The 23,896-nt window shown below is 53.2% G+C and overlaps 1 protein-coding gene across 2 annotated transcripts; it reads left to right on the forward strand.

Annotated features, from left to right (window-relative positions):
• Nucleotides 1-8,461: 8,461 nt before the first annotated feature.
• Nucleotides 8,462-19,040, forward strand: SH2D2A (SH2 domain containing 2A). Of its 2 annotated transcripts, XM_047784283.1 has the most exons (8): nucleotides 8,462-8,591; nucleotides 9,207-9,367; nucleotides 10,436-10,608; nucleotides 11,628-11,717; nucleotides 11,965-12,133; nucleotides 15,442-15,591; nucleotides 15,775-16,083; nucleotides 17,922-19,040. In XM_047784283.1, exons 1-8 carry the CDS (start codon nucleotides 8,558-8,560, stop codon nucleotides 18,087-18,089), a joined length of 1,254 nt encoding a protein of 417 aa, XP_047640239.1. In that variant the 5' UTR covers nucleotides 8,462-8,557; the 3' UTR covers nucleotides 18,090-19,040. The 2 variants fall into 2 exon arrangements, with proteins under 2 accessions (XP_047640239.1, XP_047640240.1); XM_047784284.1 differs by lacking the exon at nucleotides 9,207-9,367.
• Nucleotides 19,041-23,896: the final 4,856 nt, after the last annotated feature.

Below are 23,896 nucleotides of genomic sequence, written 5' to 3' on the forward strand. Positions count from 1 at the left end.
AAGTGGGATTGCTGAATCATATGGTAACTCTATTTTTAGTTTTTTAAGGAGCCCTTGTACTGTTTTCCACACTGGCTGCACCAATTTACATTCCCACCAACAGTGTAAGAAGGTTCCCTTTTCTCTACACCCCTTCTGGCGTTTGTTTTTTGTAGACTTTTTTTTTTTTTTTTTGGTCTTTTCAGGGCTGCACCCGGGCCAAATGGAGGTTCTCGGGCTCGGGGTCTAATCAGAGCTGTAGCCGCCAGCCACAGCCACAGCCACAGCAACACCAGATCTGAGCATTATCTGCTACCTACACCACAGCTCACGGAAACACTGGATCCTTAACCAACTAAGTGAGGCCAGGGATCAAACCCAAAAACTCATGGTTCCTAGTCGGATTCGTTTCCGCTGCACCACGACTGGAACTCCTGTAGACTTTTTAATATTGGCCATTCTGACCAATGTGAGGTGGTACCTCACTGCAGGGTTGTTGTTTTTTTTCTTTTTAGCACCACACCTGCAGCATATGGAAGTTCCTGGGTCAAATCAGAGCCACAGATGCCGACCACAGCCACAGCAATGTGGGATCCAAGCCCCATCTTCAACCTACACCCCGAAGCTCACAGCAATGCCAGATCCTTAAGGCCAGGGATTGAACCTTCATCCTCATGGATATTGGTTGGGTTCTTTTTTTTTTTTTTTTTTGGTCTTTTTGCCATTTCTTGGGCCGCTCCCTTGGCATATGGAGGTTTCCAGGCTAGGGGTCGAATCAGAGCTATAGCTGCTAGCCTACACTGAGCCACGTCTTCAACCTACACCACAGCTCATGGCAACGCCGGATCCTTCACTCACTGAGCAAGGCCAGGGATCGAACCCTCAACCTCATGGTTCCTAGTTGGATTCGTTAACCACTGATCCACGACAGGACTCCTCATTTTAGTTTTGATTTGCATTTCTCTGATTATCAATGTTGAGCATCTTTTCATGTGCAGAGGAGCTGTTTTTAATTCTCTAAAACCTTTCCTTTTTCCTTTTTAAAATGTTATCACCATGTTAATACATGTTATTGAGTATCTCTGACGTGTCAGCATTTTTCCAGGCACTGAGCATTCAACATAAATAAGAGAAGATTACCACCTAGGAGTGGAAAAGAATGAATAAAAGAAACACAGAAACCTATCTCTTTTGCCATTGATTCATCATTTCCTCTTTTTTTTTTTTTTCTTTCCTCCTACCAAAGATGGTGATGTGGGCATCTTTCTTGCAGTTGTGGTATCATAAGAGATCTTCTGCCAACTTACATTTGGCATTCTGTGAGAATCATTCCACATGAAGATGTATTTTTGATGTGTTTGCGGGGGAAGTAATCTCCTCGTCCTTCTACTCAGCCATCTTGATCCCCTCTACCTGATTCATTGTTTGTTTTTTCATCAATTAATTTCTTAAGAATTGTCCTTTTCTTTTCAGCCACAGCATGCAGAGGCCTCAAGTGGGAACTCATTTGCACATGAAGGGATTGAATCCTTCCACAGAGCTGCAGTGAAAGTGCTGAGTCCTAACCACTAGGCCACCGGGGAACTCCCCTGATTCAGTGTGGCTTTTCTGTTTGTTTGTTTGTTTTGCTTTTTAGGGCTGCACCTGCAGCATATGGAGGTTCCCAGGCTAGGGGTCGAATCAGAGCTAGAGCTGCCGGCCTACACCACAACCACCAAAACGCCAGATCCGAGCCACGTCTGCGACCTACTCCACAGCTCACGGCAATGCCGGATCCTTAACCCACCGAGCAAGGCCAGGGATTGAACCCACGTCCTCTCGGATCCTAGTCAGATTCATTTCCACTGTGCCACAACAGGAACTCCGAGAAAATTTTTAAAATTTTTTTCATACCTTCATAAGAACAAGGAACAACTCTACTAGGCCTGGCTCATTACAAATTCATGTTCTAATTCTATGAAACTGTGATTTAAAAACCCAGCCAGACACATGCAGATCCACGAGGTAAATGGGCCCTCGAGGTCGGGGCCAAGGGCAACCATTTCAGTGCACAGTCCCTCACTTTTAGCAAGCTTCTTCTGTTACCTGCTGGTTTTCAATAAGAAGTAAGAGACACTAAAAGGTTAATAGGCCATGGGTACTTCTCTTCACCCAGACATGAACTCCAAAAGAACAGGTTGCTGAGTTTTTATTTACTTTTGCATGCCTAGCCCCTAGCATGTTTGGTATACTGTAGGCAAAGAATACATGTTGACTAAATAGATACAGCAAGAATAACTATAAAGTAATGTCTTTGGTCCTGAAAATGCCTAGAGCTGTTGAGAGAAAAGCCATTATGTGAAATCTGAAATTTCATTGTTCCTTTTTCTGTAGTGTCCTCATCGGAATGATCGCTGGGTGAAAAACTACATTCCCACTACATTCCCATCGTGGTGCAGAGGTTAACGAATCTGACTAGGAACCATGAGGTTGCAGGTTCAATCCCCGGCCTTGTTCAGTGGGTTAAGGATCTGGCGTTGCCGTGACCTGTGGTGTAGGTCGCAGACGGGGCTCGGATCTGGTGTTAGCTGTGGTGTAGGCTGGTGGCTACAGCTCCGATTAGACCCCTAGCCTGGGAACCTTCATATGCCGTGGGAGCGGCCCTAGAAAAGGCAAAAAGACAAAAAAAAAAAGATGCGGTTCTGCAAACGGGTCCGTGTTTCGGGTTGAAACTGCAGCAAAGCATAGGTTACTAAAACGGTAGAGTGTGTGTGTGTGTGTGTGTGTGTGTATTTTCTGGCTGTGCCCATGGCATATGGACGTTCCCAGGCTAGAGGTCGAACCAGCATAGGCCACAGCCACAGCAATGCCAGATCCAAGCTGCATCTTCAACCCATGCCAACCCCCTGAGCGGGGCCAGGGATCCTCACACAGACAAGTCAGGTCCTTAACCCGCTGAGCCACAATGGGTCTAATTCAAATGCCTGCTTCCCGACTGTGTGACCTTGGGCAAGTCGCTAAACCTCTCTAAATCTCTAAGCCTCAGCTCCCCTATCTGCAAAGTGGGGATGATAACCAGAGTGTGTCCTGTGTGGGTCTGTTATAAGAGTATTAGGGGAGTTCCCATCGTGGCGAAGTGGTTAACGAATCCGACTAGGAACCATGAGGTTGCGGGTTCGGTCCCTGGCCTTGCTCAGTGGGTTGAGGATCCAGCATTGCCGTGAGCTGTGGTGTAGGTTGCAGACACAGCTCGGATCCCACGTTGCTGTGGCTCTGGCGTAGGCTGGTGGCTACGGCTCCGATTAAACCCCTAGCCTGGGAACCTCCATATGTCGAGGGAGCGGCCCAAGAAATGGCAAAAAGACAAAAAAAAAAAAAAGAGTATTAGGACCCATGCCTGTAAAGCATTTAACACGGCGCTTGCTCATGGCGAAACCTAAGATGTGGTGGCTATAATCTCCCTCTCCATGCCCATAGCTAGAGAGCCCAAGTGAGAAGCCCCAGGTTCAGACTGATGTCTTCACTGAGTGACTGAAGCTAAGTCCTTTTTTTCGTCTTTTTGTCTTTTCTGGGGGCCACACCCGCAACATATGGAGGTTCCCAGGCTAGGGGTCGAATTGGAGCTGTAGCCGCCAGCCTACGCCAGAGCCACAGCAATGCCAGATCTGAGCCACATCTGCGACCTACACCACAGCTCACCACAACGCCGGATCCTTAACCCAACTGAGCGAGGCCAGGGATCAAACCCGCAACCTCATGTTTCCTAGTCAGATTCGTTAACCACTGAGCCACGATGGGAACAAAGCTAAGTCTTTTGAATGTGATCTCAGTTTTTTCACCTGTAAGATGGTGACAGGTAATCCTCAAATAAAGTAAAGCCTGCCCTTGGCAGTTATTTATCAAATAATAACTGATTATATGGTAATGGTGGACTTTTGGGAAAGTCTGGTCATAGATGGTATTAAAAAAAAAAAAAAGGAGTTCCAGTCATGGCGCAGTGGTTAACGAATCCGACTAGGAACCATGAGGTTGCGGGTTCGGTCCCTGCCCTTGCTCAGTGGGATAACGATCCGGCGTTGCAGTGAGCTGTGGTGTAGATTGCAGACGCAGCTTGGATCCCGAGTTGCTGTGGCTCTGGCGTAGGCCGGTGGATACAGCTCCAATTCGACCCCTAGCCTGGGAACCTCCATATGCCATGGAAGCGGCCCAAGAAATGGCAAAAAAAAGACCAAAAAAAAGTCAGTTTTGTTCCCTAAAGGCAGACAGCAGGAACAAAAAAAGTAAAGAAAGCCATTTGTATAATCCACAGATCCACAGGGGGTATTATCTTTCCTCTACTGGACACAGACCTCCTTGGATTCCCCCCATTACCACCTCCTTTCCAAAAACCCCAATTTGGAACTTGCTATAAGGGATAAGATTCTAGGAGTTCCTGTCATGGCTCGGCAGTAACAAACCTGACTAGTATCCATGAGGATGCGGGTTCGATCCCCTGGCCTCGCTCAGTGGGTTAAGGATCTGGGTGTTGCCATGAGCTGTGGTGTAGGTCGTAGATGCAGCTCCGATTCGACCCCTAGCCTGGGAACCTCCATATGCCACAGGTGCAGCCCTAGAAAGAAAGGACAAGATTCTGTTCCATGTGCTTTCCAGCGCTAAGAAAGAGGCGCAGCATTTATTTGGCCTCTGTGCATCAGGAGATCAGGATTTGGAGGTCACTTCAGAATATCACTTCAAACTCACTGTGAAGTGACCCAGAAGGCTGCCAATTTCAAGTGAGTCCCAGGGCAAGAAAGACCCCACCCCAGGTCCAGCTGTATACAGGCTGCCCTGCCTCTTAGGCCTTGTAATCTGGCATGTCCGATGGTACTAGGAATCCCTGTGGTGGATAAGGATGCTGGGTGGAGCCTGACACACTGCGATGAACCACAGCACAGGCCCTGGGGTTCTGGAACAGGTCATGCTCTCTCTGACAAAGAATTACATCTGAAAAACAGACTTTGGTTTGATACGGGGCCCTAATAGAGACCGAATACCCAAACAATGGGCACCACTCCACCTGGGCTGCCCTTCATAAGCTGAATGTTTTCTGATGCATGAGTCAGACAGGCATAACCGTAATCCATTCTGCAATGTGTGTAGCACATCTGGACCAGGCCTGAGTAAATTATAGGAGCAGGTGGCCCAGACTGTCAAATTTCCTGCCTCTATTGCTACTCCTTTTTTTTTTTTTTAATTTTTTGGCTGCCCCACAGCATACAGAATTCCAGAGATCAGATCTGAGCCTCAGGTGCAACCTACACTGCAGCTGCAGCAATGCCGGATCCTTAACCCACTGTGCTGGGCTGGGGATGGAACCTGTGTCCCAGCACTGCCAAGATGCCACAGATCCTACTGCACCACATCAGGAACTCTGCTACTGCTTCTTCTTCAGCCACATTTGTGACCTCATAGGGGTCCCCTATAACCAACTATTAGACGTGCCTGTGTGACATGTTGACACCAGCAGCAGTGTGGTCTCACTGCGGATGTCTCTGAAGGATAATGCTAATGGGGAATCTTCCTAGGGGTCAGAGCTGCAGCTGCGTACCAGTCATCCACTTCGCCTATAGGGAAAGATGGTCCAGAACAAGGCTGTGCCTGGACTACGGGGAGTGGCAAATGGCTTGGCCAGCTGGTCAGACAATGTCTGAAACATCTCTTAGTACTTCCATGCCTGGTGATGACTGTTGTAGCTACACCAACCAACAAGGGCAGGGCAACTGGGGGTCTACACCTTTGGGGAATGAAGGTCTGGATCAACCCCACCCCCACCCCCAGAAAAAACAACCTAGACCAGATGAAGTTCTAACCGAAAGTGAGAATATCCAGAATGAGTGGCAGAGGAGGGAGATGATGACTGTCCATCAGAACCTCTAGGGAAAAAAAAAGAAAAAGAAAAATATAAGGGGTTCCCATGGTGGCACTACAGGATCGGCGGCATCTCGGGAGCGCTGGGACACAGGTTAGACCCCCGGCCCAGCACAGTGGATTAATGATCTGGCATTGGCACAGCTGCAGCTTAGGTGCAACTGTGGCTCAGATCTGACCCCTGACCTGGGAGTTCCATATGCCTCGGGGTGGCCAACAAAAAGAAAAAAGAAGAAAGGACCTCTGGATCAGTTACAACTATGAGGACTGTAGCTTTTTTGACTAATCCTCTTGCCTCGAACTTTGAGAAAAATACTGTTGACCTCCACTTTGAAGGGGGCTATATGACTGCCTGGACTCGAGGCTCCCTTCTTGGAGAATAAGTAAGGGTGTCTCTGTTTGTAGAAAACAAACAGGGATTTCCCCTCGTGGCTCAGCAGAAACGAATCTGACTGGCATCCATGAGGATGCAGGTTCAATCCCTGGCTTCGCTCAGTGGGTTAAGGATTCAGCGTTGCCGTGAGCCGGGGTGTATGTAGGTCACAGACACAGCTTGGATCTGATGTTGCTGTGGCTGTGGCATAGGCCGGTGGCTACAGCTCCAATTTGACCTCTAACCTGGGAACTTCCATGAGCCATGAGTGCGGTCCTAAAAAAAAAAAAAAAAAAAAAAAAGGAGAACAAATGTAAGCCCTCTCCTGTAGTATAAGAGCTGCATACAATGAGAAGGCACAAGGGGTGGACTGTATTGGACACAAAACTTGTCCAGCTTCTTAGATTCTTTTCACTGGCTCCTTGGCTGCCTGCCTCCCAAACCACTTCCACTTTTATCAGAGGGCTTTTTTGTGACCTGAGCTGAGTAGAGGCCAGGCTGAAGTCCTAGGAAGCCTATCTCTGAGTCTCCCCTCCTTTTTTTTTTCTTTTTTGGCCACCCCTTGGCGTATAGAGTTCCCAGGCCAGGAATCAGGTCCCAGCAGCAGTTGTGACCTAAGCTGCAGCTGCAGCAACACCAGATCCTTAACCCACAGTACCACAGATCGCACCTGAGTCCCAAGACGCCACTGATCACATTGTGCCATGGCAGGAACTCCTCCCCTCCATTTTTGATTAATATCAACTACCACACCATGCAATTTGGCTTCCTGAGTGGATACCAAGGTACAAGGGATGCAGCCTCTAAGTCAGGTCCTAGGGGATCGTCTTGACCAATGGGAAGTGGGAAGGCTGAGGGAGCAGGGAAGATCAGTACCTCCCCCTTTCTTCCTTCTGTAGGTTACTCCAAAGTGTGGTTTCACCTTGCACCCTGTGTGGAGAAAGCCCTCAAGTGAAAATGCGTGTCAGGTACCTGGATGTTTCTCTTTGCAACTTGTTTTGAAGTGGTAATCAATGCAGGATTTTTTTTTTTTTTTTTGGTCTTTTCCAGGGCCACACCCACAGAATATGGAAGTTCCCAGGCTAGGGGTTGAATTGGAGCTGTTGCCACCAGCCTACACCAGAGCCACAGCAACTCAGGATCCGAGCCACGTTTGTGACCTACACCACAGCTCACTGCAACGCCGGATCCTTAACCCACTGAGCGAGGCCAGGGATCAAACCCACAACCTCGTAGTTCCTAGTCGGATTCGTTAACCACTGAACCACGATGGGAACTCCCCATTCCCCCCTCTTGACATCTTGAGACAAGATCCTTTTTCTCTCTGGGCTCTCAAGACTGTTGGCCTAAATCGCAGTGAAATGTGGAGAAGAAGAGCTAGATTCTAGTCCCAGCTCCACCATCAACAGCCGAGACCCTGAAAGACCCTGGCTAAGGCATGTAACTTCTCTGAGCTTCAGCTTACCCTCCTGGCAAATGGGGATAATTAATGTTCCCTGTCTTCTCATGTGTGCGGATCTCACTGGAGAGAAACGGGATTGGTCCTCGGGGGTGACAGGAGAGGCAAGCACACTGCAGGTTTAAGACATCAGCACTGAAGTCCTTAATAACAACTGCCCATCATCTTGCTGCTAATAACGACCCACTTCGTTGGAGGAAATCCCCACTCCCTTTCTCTGGAATTGCCTAGTTATATCCTAACCCAGCTCCCGCCAACCCATCATCTGCTTGAGGATGAAGCCAGGCTCCCTCCTCCTCACCCCTGTGTCTCACAGGTTCCATATGACCTCAGAAAGTCCTTCAAAAGTCTGACCCACATTCTTCGTGTAGCAGCCCTGCTCCCTCCCCTCCATGTGCATCCTAAGAGCACAGTCCTGAGTCTGAATCTTCGATGACTCCGAAGCCCCATCACCTCATCAGGCTTGTCCTTCTGAGGTTGACCTCACCACTGCCACTGCTCAGAGAGAGAGAGGGAGACAGAGGGACCGAGAGAGGGACAGAAAGGGAAGTCCCAGTCTGGACTGAGGGCATGGAGAGGGGATGGAGATAAGACAGCAGCAAGGACCCAGACACAGAATGACACAAATACTCACCGCACCGCCACCACCTTCAGCTGCCTGGCTTCCGGGGGTGGGGCGACCGTCTTACGGCTTTCCATGACGCGAGTCCTGCGAGAGGGCTGGGGCTGTGGGTGAGGCGACATTTCCTGCCCCCGGGGGGGCTGGGTGGTGAGAGGAGGGATGACTTGCTGAGTGTGCACACCTTTTGAGAGCCCGCACACACACCCTGCTCTAGGGGCTCCTCTGCTAGGCTGCCCCCATGGAGCTCCCCCTGGCCCAGATAGGCACCCAAGGTAAGTGTGAAGTTGGAGAATGTGGGTGGGGGGGACATCAAGACACCCCCCCCCCATGATCCCTACTCTCTCCCTGCTGGCCCCAGCTCCCACTTTAGGGCCCAGAGCTGGCAGGGCTGGCTGGCAAGTGGCTCACAGCCCCTGTTACTCCTCGGGGGCTCCGGGTCCCCACAGCCCTGAGGATAAAGATGACAGAGTCTGCTGAGTGCTCCTTAGAGAGGAGAGGGGGGGCAACGGGAGGAGGAAGGGGGACAAGAGGCAGGGGATTCTGGGCCAGAAGACAGACCTGCCCTGAAGAGATCTGCCTCCCTGCCCAGATTTTGGGACGTCGGGCCACCGGAGGGCCGGCTGGCTTCCCGGCTCTCCTGCCCAGCACCCAGTTTCTCTGACAAGCCCCTCTGCCGCCTTGGCCCTCTGCACCCTCTTGGCTCCTTACTCCTCCCTAAGAAATCACCTCAGCACCCCTCCTGCATCTCTCCTGCTGTCATGACTGTCCCTGTCCTAGGGGCACTCCCCTGCCCCCCAGCGAGAGGTCCACGGGGTCCCTCTGACGCTGAGGGAGGGATGGGCAGCAGAAAGGCCGGCCATCACTGAGAAAGCTCTCTGTGCTAACAGGGAGTCGAGAAGCCCCCGCCGTAACCTTCAGCACCTTCCAGCCCATGGACTTGAACCGCCGGAGCTGCCAGGGCCTGGGTTCGCTTCCGGGACCCAGACTCCAGGCCCCGAAGGCCGAAGAAGCCCAGCCCAGCCCCAGGGCCCCGACTGTCCACGTGGCGGTGAGTCGGAACCTGGGGGGGGCAGCTCCCTCCTCGGCTCCCACTCTCCCAACTTGAGGACTTGCAGATAGACAAAGGCCAAGGCAGGAATGAGCTGGGGCTGCCGACAAGGCCAAGGGCACAGAGGGAGGGAAAGGAGAGGGGGAGGGCCTCCTTCAGGTGCTGAATGGTCCACTCACTGCTCCTCTGTCCCTGGGGAGCTCAGGGTGAGTCCACAAGTGACCAGGGTACAATGATTTGAGTCCCAGAAACTTGCACCTGCAGCTCTGTCCATTGCCTTCATTTGGCCAGGACAGCCTTATCTCAGTCTTTCTCTGCCCTCCTTTCACTGGGAAATCTGCCCAGCTCGGTCCCTCCTAATGGAGGGTGAGCCCTCCCTCATCCTGGCCTCTGGAGTTCCTTCCCTTCATTCCTCAGGCCAGGGAAGGATTTTCTGTCCATCTGGAAGGCCTCACCTCCCGTTAAGCACAGTTTAATAGCTCACAGCTACTGCACCAAAAAGGCCCACAGGCCCCAGACAGAGTGGAAAGAAACTCCCTGGAAACAAAAACAGCTGGCTGGCGTCCCCGTTGTGGTTCAGTGGGTTAAAAACCCAACTAGCATCCATGAAGATGTGGGTTCAATCCCTGGCCGAGTTCAGTGGGTTAAGGATCTGGTCTTGCCGAAAGCCGAGGCATAGGTTGCAGATGTGGCTCAGATCTGGCATTGCTGGGGCTGTGACGTCAGCCTGCAACTGCAGCTTTGATTCAACACCGAACCCAGGAACTTCCATATGTCTAATGTGTGGCCCTAAAAAGGTAAAGAAAGAAAAAGAAAAAGAAAAGAAAGAAGAAGAAGAAAAAAAAAGCTGGAGCTGAAGAAGAGATTTAAGTTAGAACTTTCTGGGCAATTACACCCTAAAATAGGCCACTGGGATGGGGGGGGGTACTTTCTCCACACATCCAGAAGGAGCTAGGTATGAGAAGGTGACAGCTGGCTTCATCCAGGAGCCAGCTGCCACCTGGCCCGTCAGGAGAAGGACCACTATTCATGGCTTCTTCCCCTTCCTTGAACTCCTTCTCTATCCAGGCCCCAGGCGCTACGTGCAGCCCAAAGGACATTGGGAAGGCTGAAGAGATGCCTAGAGAAGAAGCCTTGTCCCTACAAGCAGAGACTCTGGCTTGGTTCCAGAAGACCCAGGCCCATGAGCTCCTGCAGCACGGGGAAGCCCCTGCCTGGTTCCACGGCTTCATCACCCGGAGGTGAGTCACAGAGGAAGAAACAGGCTCAGAGAAGGGCAGGGGGCCAGTCCTGAGTCCTGCGGTCAATCAGGAGCAGATTGCAGCTACAAGCCCAGGCTATGAATCCTGGAGGTTCAAAGGCTGTTTACTAGGGTAGCTCTCCTGGGGGAGATCATTGGAGAGGCTCCAGCGCAAGCCCCCATCCTATGCCTCAGTTTGCCCCTTCTAGGCTCAACCTTCCTCCTGTCTCTGAGGCTTCTCATGTTCACAGTTTCCACCTCCGCCTCAGGCTCTCTCTCCATGCATCTTTTTTTTTTTTTTTGGTCTTTTTGCCTTTTCTAGGACCGATCCCGCGGCATATGGAGATTCCCAGGCTAGGAGTCTAATCAGAGCTGTAGCCGCCGACCCACGCCACAGCCACAGCCACAGCCACAGCCACGCGGGATCCGAGCTGCATCTGTGACCTACAGCACAGCTCAAGGCAACGCCGGATCTTTAACCCACTGAGCAAGGCCAGGGATCGAACCTAGTCGGTTCCTAGTCAGATTCGTTAACCACTGAGCCATGTCTGGAACACCTCCATGCATCTTTACCTCTGGCTCTCTCCAGCCCTCTCCTCTATCTTCCCACCTTTGCAGTTCCTCCCTCCTCCTCCACTTCTCAGCTTTACTGTATCCCTGTGTTCACCTCCTCCAGCACCGGCCACTGGTGATTTTGAAATCTGGAAGTCTACTCCCATCCCTGTTGCTGTGGCCACAGCACGGTGCCCTCCACCCCCACCCCACCGGTTGCTTTTTCAGGAAGAGGCCAGAAGGAGGATACTGGGCTGGGAGGTCTCCTGAGTGGGACCTCTGGCCTCTGTCCACCCCCAGACCCCGCAGCGAGAGTGCAGTACCCACATCCTCTCTTCCACCTCCACCCTTCTCTAGCCACTTAAGGCCACTTGGCGGCAGGTTGGGGTCTCCTATGAGAGCCAGGGAGACAGGGAGTGAGGCTGGAAGAATCAGAGCAGCCTTCCATGTGTTTTCTGTCACCCACAGAGAAGCCGAAAGGTTGCTGGAAACAGAGCCTCAGGGATGTTACTTGGTGCGTTTCAGCGAGAGCGCCGTGACCTTTGTGCTGACTTACAGGTGAGGGGCGGGGAGGTGCGCACGCGGACAAGGAGGCGGGGCTTCTGGCTAAGCGGAGGGTGGGACTTGGTGCTGACTCACAAATGAGGGGCAAAACTTCACGCCCAGCAGGGGCGGGGTCTTTACGCTCAGCCCCCGGGCTACTGAGGATGGGAGAGCCTGGCGCCGGGCGGGCAACGGTCACGCCGCGTGCTGATGCCCTGGCCGGGAGGAAGGAGCAGATCTGATTCTGACTGGTGCCCTCCAGGAGCCGGACTTGCTGCCGCCACTTCCTGCTGGCCCAGCTCCGGGACGGGCGCCACGTGGTGCTGGGCGAGGACAGCGCCCACGCGCGGCTGCAGGACCTGTTGCTGCACTACACGGAGGGCCCGCTCAGCCCCTACGGGGAGAAGCTCACCGAGCCCCTCCCCCGCCAGGTACGCCGTCCTTGAACCTGACCCTGACCCTGAGCCCAGAGACCCAGGCCAGCGCCCCTCCGCACGCAGAGCTCAGGTTGCAGGACCGAGACACAAGGCACTTTCCCATTAGGACGGATAACCCAACCACGCCTCCCCTGCCCTTCCGGGCATGCCCTTCCAGAAAGATGCGGGCTGGGGGAAGGGTCCTTGCCAGACTAGCCTAACCACTCAAAGACTGGAACGTTGGAAGTGGCCAGCTAGGCAGACGGGTCCTTGTGTCTTTGTTTTGTTTTGTTTTTAAATTAAGAGATATTTACTGAGTACCCAGCATACACCGGGTGCTGGCAGGCCCTGAAAGTAGAGTCATGGACAAGATAGATGGGTGTCAAACCCACAAAGCTTACTTAGCAACAGCAAAAACAATTATAGGAATCAAGGCTCACCTTCCTTCTGTCTCTAAGGCTTCTCATGTTCACAGTTTGAGTGTGATGAGAGAGGAAGTACAGAATGGGGTGCCCTTTAGCTCACTCAGTGGGGAGCTGCATCAGAGAGGCCCTCCCCGCGGAAGTTCAAGCAGTTCTGAGGAACAACTATGTGCCATTCATTTGTCTGGGCACTGGGGAAATAGTAAACCAAACTGACCGAAATATCCTTATCTCACAGAGCTTTCATTCTAGTGAGAGGAAACAGACAGCAAATGCATAATACAGATAACAGAGACTACAGAAACTGGGAGTGACAGTGTTGGGGCTATTTTAATAGGGACATCAGGAAAGTCTACTCTGGTAAGGGGACATTTGAACAGAGGCCTTAGGGAGGGAGTCACGCAGCCAACTGGAGGAAAAGCATCCTAGGTAGATGCCACAGCAGGTGCAAAGGCCCTGAGGTCAGAGGACCCTTGATGTGTGTGAACAAGACTAAGAGCAGTGAGATAGAAAGGTAGGAGATGAGATCAGAGGGGTGAAGGAGAAGGGCCCTGTAGGCTCTTGTGTGATTAGGTGTTTTTATTCTGAGTGAGATGGGCTGGCACTAGACAGATGCAAGCTAAAGAAGGACATGACCTGGAGTTCTCGTTGTGGCTCAGTGGTTTAGTATCCCTGAGGATGTGGGTTCGATCCCTGGCCTGGCTCAGTGGGTTAAGGATCTGGCGTTGCTGTGAGCTGTGGTGTAGGTCACAGACGCGACTCAGATCCTGAGTTGCTGCGGCTGTGGCTGTGGTGTAGGCCGGCAGCTGCAGCTCCCATTCAACCCCTAGCCTGGGAACTTCCATATGCCACAGTTGGAGGCCATTACAATGCTTTCAGGAGGAAAGATTGCAGCCTGGACCAGGTTGGTAGAGGGGAAGAAGGGGTTAGGAGGTGAGACGCTGGGTCTGTTTGGAAGGTGGAGCGGACAAGGGTTTTTGCAGAATTGGATGAGGAATGTGAAAAGATGGCGTTGTCCTTGACTGAGATGAGGAAGATTGTAGGAGGAGCAAGTCTGGGAGAGTCAGGATCTGGAATTCAGTTTTGATAGTCACAGTTGGAGAGGTCCGTTCAGTATCCAAATGCAGATGTCACGTAGCCAGTTGGAATACATGGATCTGGAGTTTAGGACAGAAGTCTAGATTGGAGTTCAACATTTGGGAGCCATCAGCATGTAGATGAAATCTCATCTGCCAGGAGCAATGAAATATTCAGGAGCGATGAAATCGCACTCAACAATGAGTATAGATGGAAAAGAAAGGAATACCACGTCTCCAGCAGAGTGTGCAGAAATGAGAGGGAACCTACAAAAAAAATTAAGAAGGAGCAGCCAGAGAGAGAGGAGAAGAACCAGGAGAGTGATGCTCTAGACAGCAAGCAAAGAAAATACATCCAGGAAGAGCAGGTGCCAGTGGGTCCAGGATTGACGGTTGGATTTGGCCAAGATAAGGTCACGGGTGACCTGGGCAAGAAGAGTTTCCTGGAGCTTGACTGGAGTCAGTTCCAAGTGTGCCCTGTGGGACTATGCCTAGGGTGACTCTTGGGCAGAATTGTTTGAGGAGGAGACAGAGACCTGAAGATTCCCCAGCAGTGGCAACGGGGTGTAGGGAAGTCTGGAGCTGAGAGGGCTTAAGGCAGAGCTATCTGAGGCCAAGGTCTATGACTGGGCCTCAGCGGGTCTTGTCACTCAAGTTCTCTGGAGTTTGGGCTTCATCCTGGAGCAATGGGCAGCCACCAAAGGATTGCCAGGGGAACTTCTGCAGGCTCAGTCTGCTCTCAGAGTGGAGAATGGGTTGGCAGGGCAAGATGACTCAGGCAGAGGAATTAAGACCTGAACCAGGGAGTTCCCTTCGTGGTGCAGAGGAAATGAATTCTACTAGAATCCATGAGGATGCGGGTTTGATTTCTGGCCTCGCTCAGTGGGTCAGGGATCCGGCCGTGAGCTGTGGTGTAGGTTGCAGATGCGGGTCAGATCTGGCGTTGCTGTGGCTGTGGCGTAGGCTGGCAGCTGTAGCTCCAATTGGACTCCTAGCCTGGGAACCTCCATATGCCGTAGGTGCGGCCCTAAAAAGAAAAAAAAAAGAAAGAAAGAAATACCTAACGTGGGAAGAAACCCTGTAGGGCTCATGTCCCCTGAGGCAATGTCTCTGTCCCTAAAATATCTAGCTTATAGCAGCATAAAGTACTCCGCCGGCACCTGCAGAAATAAACGCAGGCACAGTAGTCTTGAAGATTTGTCCTCATTTTGGAAATTTTTAGGCCAGACTTCTAAAGCCTTGGGGGGTTTTTTGGGTTTCGTTTTGTTTGTCTTTTTGCCTTTTCTAGGGCCACTCCTGCAGCATATGGAGGTTCCCAGGCTAGGGGTCCAATCGGAGCTGTTGCCGCCAGCCTACGCCACAGCCACAGCAACGCCAGATCTGACCCACATCTGCAACCTACACCACAGCTCACGGCAACGCCGGATCCTTAACCCACTGAGTGAGTCCAGGGATGGAACCTGCAACCTCATGGTTCCTAGGCAGATTGGTTAACCACTGAGCCAGGAGAGAAACTCCTCTAATGCCTTGTTGCAGTTTTATAACCACAGGCACAAATGGCAACTGGTCTTGCCCTGTGTTCCAGGCGAAGTTAAGTTTAATGCTAGATATGGCCTGTGAACAGAGTTACTGCCCTGCCTCTGGTCCCCTTGCCACCTCCATCCCCTCGTCCTCACCCGGGAACCCAGCGTCCGCCAAATTTCTGTGCTCCCCCGACCCCATTCTCCGCGTGGACCAGAATATTCTGCCCTCCTGGATCCCAGGCCCATTCCTGCCCACCACCCCGCCTGCACTAAGTCCTTGAGGCCTGCTTCCTTCCCCACAGACTCCTGAGCCCGTAGGACTGTCCCTAAGGACTGAAGAATCAGACCCTGGAAGCAAAAGCCAGGACTCAAAACCTCAGTACAGTCCAATTCTCAAAAAGGAGCAGAGTACAGCCTTCAAGCAGAAAGAGGGGGCCGGAGAGCCAAAGGAGGTATTGGGAGGGAGGGGCTGAGAAGGCAGGGCCTGAGGGATGGGAGGAGCCTGCGGGGGAGGCGGGGGGGCCAGAAGGGAGGAGGCGGGGCTTCTGGGGGCGGAGTCTCAAGCTGGGCTCCTGCTTCGGATCTGCCGGGGTTGCTCTGACCCACTTCCCCTCCCCGCCCGCTTTCTCTCCTAGGCCACCCAGCCTCCCAGGCCTAAGCCTCGCATCCCCGCCAGACCCCACCTGCCCCCCGAAGTCTACACAAGCCCCGCTCCGAGACCCCGCCCAACCCCGCCCCACAAACCCTCCAACCCCATCTACCACGAACCTGACGAGCCCATAGCTTTCTACGCCATGGGCCGGGGCAGCCCCGGGGAAGCCCCCAGCAACATTTATGCTGAGGTGGAGGTGAAAGTGCCTGATTCAGGGGGTGAGAGCCCGCCGCGCATCCTCAGGCACGAAGTCCTACGGAAGTGCCAGTCCAGGCCTGTCCTAGGAAGCCAGGTAAATGGGGGAGCGGGGGGAAAATTAGACCACAAGGAGGACTTTCTTTTTCTTTTCTTTTTTTCTTTTTCTTTTTTTTTTTTTTTTTTTTTTTTTTTAGGGCGGCATCCACATCATATAGAGGTTCCCAGGCTAGGGGTCCAATCGGAGCTACAGCTTCTGGCCTATGCCACAGCAACGCAGGATCCGAGCCGCGTCTGCGACCTGAACCACAGCTCACAGCAACACCAGATCCTTAACCCACTGAGCGAGGCCAGGGATTGAACCTTACAACTTCATGATTCCTAGTGGGATTCGCTTCCGCTGCACCACAGTGGGAACTCCAAGGAGGACTTTCTGGAAGCTCGATTGGGGAGGGTGAAGAGGGTGTTCAGACTGGATGTCTGGGTCAGGGTCAATGCAGGTCAGAGGTCTAGGATGAGATGGGAAGGACAGAGGGTCCAGGCTGTCAGCAACCCTCTTCCAGGCTCAGATTTGCTCCCTCTCCTCTGCCTGGAGTTAATAGGACCTGCCTCCCCTATGTCAAGTCTCCTCCTCTGCTTCTTAGAAAAAACAGAGGCCCCTTAGGGCCTCCTCAGCCTTCCCCCACCTGAGCCTGAGTCCCTCTCTCCTTGCTGGTCCTCCTCAGACACCTGAGACTGGCCCCACCCTGTACCGGGAATCCCGGCTGAGCTTGGGCCTCTTCTGCTCTGGCTCCCTCCCCCTCAGCCTTCAGGGCCCTGCCTTGCCAGAGAAGTCTGGAATCCCTGGTGTCACCTCAGCTGAGCTCAGGGGAGGGGGTGCCTGCACTCCCCTCTTTCTGCACCCTCCTCCTCCCCATCCATCCCCCCACCACACCTGCCCAGTCTTCTCACCGATCAGTTCATATGAGCATCTTGTTTCACGGGATGTGTTAGACCCACAGGCTGCTCCCAGCCTCTCCCTCTGCCTCTGCTCCCCCTCCTCAGGCCCTTCCCCACCCTCCCTGCTGGTGCCCCTGTCTCCCCCTCAGCCCTTGTGCTTGCTCACACTGGCTCACACTAACTCACACCCCTGCCACCTATTGCCATCCTAGAGCTGATGTCACAGTCCGCCCCTCCATGCAAACTTCTCTCCAAGCTTTTCCTCAGCTACCCAGCATCCCACAGCCTCTTGGACTCGGTGCAGCCAACACTATTCTCCCCCTACTCCCCCCAGCTGCTTCCTCCTGTGTCCCCTATCTGATCTGACAGCTCTCCAGCCACCCAACAATTCAAGCCAGAATCTCAGGGCTCCCTTGACATCTCACCTCTCCTCACCCTTACTCCCCTATAAGCCACTGATTCCTGCTGGTTCTCTTCCTGAATATATTTTTCCTTTCCCCACTTTCAGCCCCCATCATCTCTCATCAGGTCTTTTCCAAGACCTTTTTTTTGGTCTTTTTAGGCCTGTACCCGCAGCATATGGAGATTCCCAGGCTAAGGGTCTAATCAGAGCTGTAGCCGCCGGCCTACACCACAGCCACAGCCACAGCAATGCAGGATCCTAGCCGCGTCTGTGACCTACACCACAGCTCATGGCAACGCCGGATCCTTAACCCACTGAGTGAGGCCAGGGATCAAACCCACAACCTCATGGTTCCTAGTTGGATTCATTTCCACTGTGTCATGACAGAAACTCCCCAAGACGTCTGATCTTAAAGGACATTAGCCTGCAGAAATGGGATCTACACCTCATGCTGCGGGAGCAGCCCTAGAAAAGGCAAAAAGACAAAATAATAATAATAATAATAATCAGACGTCTTGGCCCTTGAGGCTGCAGGCAGGCCTAAGGGACCTAAAGGCAGAGAGTGTGACCTGGGACCATTCTTCTCTTTGCAGAATCCGGGTGGCCAGCAACTGCATTCTCAGAACTCTGTGGCTGAACCAGGCCTTCCTCTGCCCCATCAGCCCCTGCCCCGCTGGGGGCACACCCTCCCCCACAACCTTCCTAGGCAGGTGCTTCAGGACAGAGGACAGGCGTGGCTCCCCCTGGGGCCTCCTCAGTAGCTGGTGTCTGAGCTGGGGGAGGATAACTCGGAACAGCGGGTCCAAAGAATCTCACACACACCCAGGCACCCTTCTCAAGAAATGTGGGTGGAACAAAACCGTAGGTGATCAAAGCTGGGAAAGACTTTAGCCATCATCTATGGCAAAAATGGCAAAAAGGTGTCACCTCGCATGCCAACTCCCATCCATCGATTGTGGCTACCTAGAGCACTTCATTGGAAAAGATATTAAGGTCACATCCCATCTCAGCAGAAAAGAACACCGTAATTGATTCGTGATGTCTGCCGTGGGTGAGAGAAGGAAGAGGAGCAGCATCTCCTTTGCCTGCCTGTACCGATCAAGTCCAGCCCCCTTACTGTGCAGATAAGGAAATAAACCCAGAAAGGGATGGTGGCTTCGCCAAGGTCAAGGACTGGAACTCAGGCTTCCTGATTCCTCTGTGTGGTGCTCTGTTCCGTACCCCACACCCACTAACTTCTCAACAGGAAATGTCAGAGGTTTCCTCAGATAGGAAATCTGGCTGCTTTCCAGAGCACTGCCTCAGGGGGCCCTGGGGGCTGGTGCCCCTCTTCCAGATCCCAGCTTAGTCCCGTTCCCCTGGCTGGTCTGGGCCCCCACAGAGAAGCCTGGAAGTCAGACAAGCAAATGTGGAGTCTGCCTCCTTTTAGGGACACATGCACTTGTTTCCCCCCAAGGTCCCTCACGAATCCCCTGGCTCGATGCTTGCCTCTAAGCAGTGGGCTAGGAGGACCCTGCTGCATCCCACTGCCCCAGTTTCTCCTCCTGGAGTCTGATTTCTCTGGTCCTCCGAGCCTTTAAGTCTGGGCCCTGGTCCAATGCTGCTGTTGTCTGAGGAATGGTTTGGCGAGAACAGATGTTAGAACTTGTTTGTTGATTCTTGTCTGGCTAATAAATCATCACCAACCACCTCCCCCAACAGGGATTCAAGTACTCCAGGCTCCTTCTGTCTCTGCCTCTGACTCGATCCTATTGTGAAAGGCAAGTGGTTGAATGACCATTGCAGAGAGGGGGAGAAGGGTCGGGGGGGTTGAGGACACCTGGGCAAGGGTCACAGATCTGTGGGCCGGAGGCTGGGGAGACACCAAGGCAAGGGACACAGATCTCTCTCTGCTGAGTATTTCTTCCCTCGCTGGGGTGGGCTGGGCAGCTAGCCAGCGGCAGAGGGGTGGCTCCATCACCTGGGGGATGCTGGGAAAGAGAGGCAAGGAGGGGAGTGATTGAAAGGTAGCCCCTGCACCACCTTCCCCAACCACCAGGCCAAGCACAGGACTGGGCCGGGAAGGGTGCACCATTAGCCTGTGGTGTGAGCTCCTTGGGAGAGGATGCAGAGGCTGCAGTGGCTTCAAGCCTCTTGTGTCCTCCTAGATTTCTGGGCTTAGGCTTTCTCTGTCCCTCTTGCAAGGCTTCCTCCTCTCTGCCCAGACCCACTTCAAGGCCAGCCTCCTGCCCCTGTGGCCAAGTGCCACACTCTGGCTTTCAATCACCCAAAAGCATATGCCTTGGGTCCTATGTTTGTCTCAGGCTGGGAGCTCTCTGAGGCAGGGCTATTTCTGCCCCGAATCAGCCTCGGAGCTCAGAGACTGTTCCCCACCCCTCGGAGATGCTTAGGGGGCTTCTGGGTACTCCTATGGTCCCAGACTGTTCCTACACTCATTCCTCTGAGGGTTCGGTCAAGATGGTCAGTGCCCATGGGGGACCCTCTTCCTGCCAAGAACCCTGGGTACTTGCCTGAATCACAGAAGTTCCCCGGCTCATTCCCTGTGCCCTAGGTGCGGCCACCACCCCACCACCCCACCACCCCCAGCCTGATGCAGGGCCAGCTCCGGTGACTAGTGAATTCCCCTCCTTTCCACTCCAGTGCTCATCAGCTTAAGGAGAAATACGGTTGCTGAGTCAACAGAGTTGGGGTTCCACTTCCTTCGGTCCGTAGGTCTAAACTCCGTCCTGAGCAAGGGAAGAGGTGGGAGGGAGATGGGGGAGGGGGTGGGAGCAGATGGCTTTGGGGGAGGAGAAGCTGAAAGTGCAAAAAAGGTCTAAGATTAGACTCAGGAAGTCACCTCGTGGCTGATTCCTTGTGGCAGGAGAGGAGGCAGAAAAAGGAGTTTTGCCGTGTGGCAAGATCTGGAAATCAGAAAGTCAGAGACAGGATTTCCTTAGACTTTGGGACAGAACAGGATGGGCAGGTGACAGAAGGGGGCAGAAAACACCTTGTGACCCACTTGGTGTTTCTGAAGGGGCAAAGCCTGTTAGGAAGGGCCAAGTGGGACCCAGGGAACCTCGCCATCCCTCTCCAGCTCCTCACAGCTAGAGGGGACTCACCGGAGGGTGGGAGGACCCAGATGATGGCATCATGGGGAGCTCTGGGTTCCTGTTGGGGCTCTTTGCTAACAAGCCACCCAACCTTTGACAAGGAAACTTCTTTTTTGGGCCACTGTTCCCTACATTCCTTTGAAATGGACCAATGCCTTATGTGCACACAGGGATACTCTGCAGAGCAGGTGAGACCATGCAAGGGAGGGGCTTGGCAGAGCTGGGCTGCCAGGGCTAGAAGGGACTTCAGACCCTTTGTGACTGACTTCCTTGTTCAACCAAATAGGAAGCTGAGGCCTAGAGAGGGGAGGTGAGAGGGAGCCGGGGGTAGTGAGAACCAGATCTGGTCATCCAGAGCCCCCCTTATCCTACGGGGCTCCTCCCAGGCCAAAGGCTAAGGCCCCAGTTCTCCTGAGGGCTCCAGCTACAGGCCCAGCCTTGATTCGACCAAGGTGGTGGAGGCTCCCTTCTCGCCACCACAACCACGGGCACCCCCACACCATCCTGCTGACCTCACTCCCAAGCAGAGGCCTGGGGCTGCAGTGAGACCTCGGGATGCAGAGGCTGAGTAACGAGTACAGGAAAGGGAGCCTGGGCCACAGTGCTGAGCAGGTCGCTCTGTCCTAGGGGAGACCACTCGAGCCAGGAGGGAGAGGGCACCTTGCAGCTGACTCAGCTTGGCGTGGTTATTCCACCTCTCCCGACTCATCCAGTCCCTGCCTTTCTCTGCCTCAGACCCCTCTTAGATTGGAGTCTCCCATCCTGAGCCCCAGATCCCCTTCAGAGCGTGGGGAAAGCATTGCTGTGAGGGGTCCAGCTTTTTCCTCTGGATCCAGCCCCTTCGGCATCATGGCTGACCCCGCTGCCTCTTTGTATTTTGTCCTGCTCCTGTCTCCCTTAAGCTGCCCCTTTTATCCTATCAGCTCCTTCAGCAGTCTCAGTAAGTTTCCCTGTAACTTCGGCTCAAGAAGGCCAGGGCCAGGGCGGGGGTGGGGGAGTTGAGAAACTATTGACCTGCCCCCCAGCCTCAGCTGTCCTGACTTATGAGCTTATTCAAGGAGGCTGGGGGGCCAGCCATCACTGAGGTCCCACCCTCAACCAGCTCTACTGGCCTTAGAGTGTGTCCCCCCCTGAAGCAAAGCTGAACAGAGGGAGAGGGGGTGAAAAAAGACTGGGAGCGGGCAGCAGAGCATTCCAGCATCCTTGGCCCCACAGATGGGACTGTGAGACTCCACAGTCTCACAGACTGCAGCGCAGTACCCACCTGGGGTGAAGACCTGGCTGGGTCCCTAGCCGGGGGCCAGAGGCCTTAGGGTAGGAGTCGAAACCATCTCCGTGTGACAGCTGCCTTGTCATCTCTGCAGTTCCTAAGTCTGCTCCTCACGGACCCTGGCTTCCTCAGCTACACTGTCCTCGTCCAGGCAGCGCTGCCCTTGGCCTTTGCCCCAGGTCCTCCAACACCTTTCAGGGCCATCTGGATCCATTTCTGACTAAGCCCCCTCCTCCCTTCACCCCTCAGATGCCAATGCCAATGTTAGCCATTCCTTATTCCGCCTTCCCTTCCCCTCATCCCTGTCTATCCTCTTTCCTGTTTATCGCAACTTGAGCCTGCTACCTCAGGAAGCCCTCCCCAATAAAGTCTGTCCATCTTCTAACTCGTATTTTCCTTGGTGACTAGGAAATTCCAATCTCCAAATAAAATGTCATCTTTGGTAGCAATAAAAAGTGGCTTTAAAAAAAATGGCTTAGGAGTTCCCGTCATGGCGCAGTGGTTAACGAATCCGACTAGGAACCATGAGGTTGCGGGTTCGGTCCCTGCCCTTGCTCAATGGGTTAACGATCCGGCGTTGCCGTGAGCTGTGGTGTAGGTTGCAGACGCGGCTCGGATCCCGCGTTGCTGTGGCCCTGGCGTAGGCCGGTGGCTACAGCTCCGATTCAACCCCTAGCCTGGGAATCTCCATATGCCGCGGGAGCAGCCCAAGAAATAGCAACAACAACAACAACAAAAGATAAAAAGACAAAAAAAAAAAAAGGCTTAAGGCTACTCATAGAGAACCAAAGGAGATGAGAGGCAAGCAGCTAAAAGATCTGGCTTGACCCTGTCCATTCTCAGAGACTCCAAGACCCTCCCTGTCCACCATGTCTTGCCCCCCAACCCAGAGCACTCCCATCACCATCATGATGCAGACCCCAAAATGAGAATGTTGAAGAGTTGAGCCTCAGGACCGAGGCCACCTCAGGAGGGCAGGGCCGCGTCTATGCATCCTGGATGCAGAAAGAGCATCTGCCTCCTTGGGACCTGCCTTCTGGGCCCTGCTGAGCCTACCTCACCACCTCACTTCATTATGACACCCCAGAGGGGCACTCTCAGCCCTGAGTGCCTCTGTGCATGGTGGAAGTGATGAACAGGCCAGGCTAATGCTCCCTGCTGAAGGCTGGCTGGATGCATGGACTTGGACGACTACAGCTCGAGTGTCCCTGTGGGATGCAGGAGCCCTGTCTGGCTCCAACCCGAAGTAGGTCAGATTTCAGATAAGCGGGTGGTTTTCCTGTAAGTGCTGAAACCCTCCTCTGTACTTAATGAGAAACAGACTCCTCGACTTACCCCGGCCCACAAGACCAGGAGCCCGGTAAGATTCCTCACTTCCTTCTCATCCCCAGGTCCTCATCACACACCCCTGCAAAGCGCCCCTCTGGCCTTTACCTCCCTCTCCATCACCAGGACTGTCAAACACCAGCTTCACTCAGTGTCTTCCCTGTTCAGAACCTGCAACAACTGGAGTCAGGCCTCATTGTTCAGTCAATGCTCCTCTGCCTGGCATTCAAGGCCTTTCTTCTTGCAGGAGTTTCTTTAACACTCCTTTCTGCAGGAAGCCACTGCAGTTAAACCCTACTGGAGTGCCGGTTCCCCTCATCAACATGTTTCAGCAGGGGTCTGCACTAGGATTTGCATGCTGTTTTGTGACCGCTACATGGTACCTTCCGTCTCTACGTGAACCTTGCCCCAAGGAGGAGGGATCGTGCCACCTATCTTGTGGTTCCCGGGCATCACAGTGCCCTACAGCTACCTCCGGTCCACAGACCCTGCCAACTCCCTGCCCCACCCACCCACTCAAGCTGCCCCTCCCTCCCAAGCAAAAGGCCAGGAGTCCAGAAGTCTCTAAGGAGATCTGTGTAGCCCCCGAGCTCTATGCAAAGCTTCCAAACCAGACCCGGCTGATGATAACAACCAGTATAAATTTGAATCATCTTTAGGGACAGGCATTTCACTTTTTCATGTCCAACAACTCTTTCATGTCACCAAACAATCTCCTTGACTTCCCCCAATCTTCAAAGATACCTGAGATCAGCAATACTTTCCATATTTGGGAGCGCACACCCCTATCCCATACAAAATTGCACGTACAATTCCTAGAGTCTTCAATGGGCATGACCCCAGCTTAGATGGTGAGTATGCAGGAAAAAATGCAAAGTAA

Source organism: Phacochoerus africanus, chromosome 6, assembly GCF_016906955.1.
Source record: "Phacochoerus africanus isolate WHEZ1 chromosome 6, ROS_Pafr_v1, whole genome shotgun sequence".
Taxonomy (NCBI): Eukaryota; Metazoa; Chordata; class Mammalia; order Artiodactyla; family Suidae; genus Phacochoerus; species Phacochoerus africanus.

Bases quoted from the DNA above. Each gene is read 5' to 3' on its own strand.
- SH2D2A (XM_047784283.1), top strand. From the start codon at position 8,558: ATGGAGCTCCCCCTGGCCCAGATAGGCACCCAAG. The intron at 9,368-10,435 runs GTGAGTCGGAAC...TTCTCTATCCAG, and splicing joins CCCCGACTGTCCACGTGGCG to GCCCCAGGCGCTACGTGCAG. The intron at 15,592-15,774 runs GTATTGGGAGGG...TTTCTCTCCTAG, and splicing joins GGGCCGGAGAGCCAAAGGAG to GCCACCCAGCCTCCCAGGCC.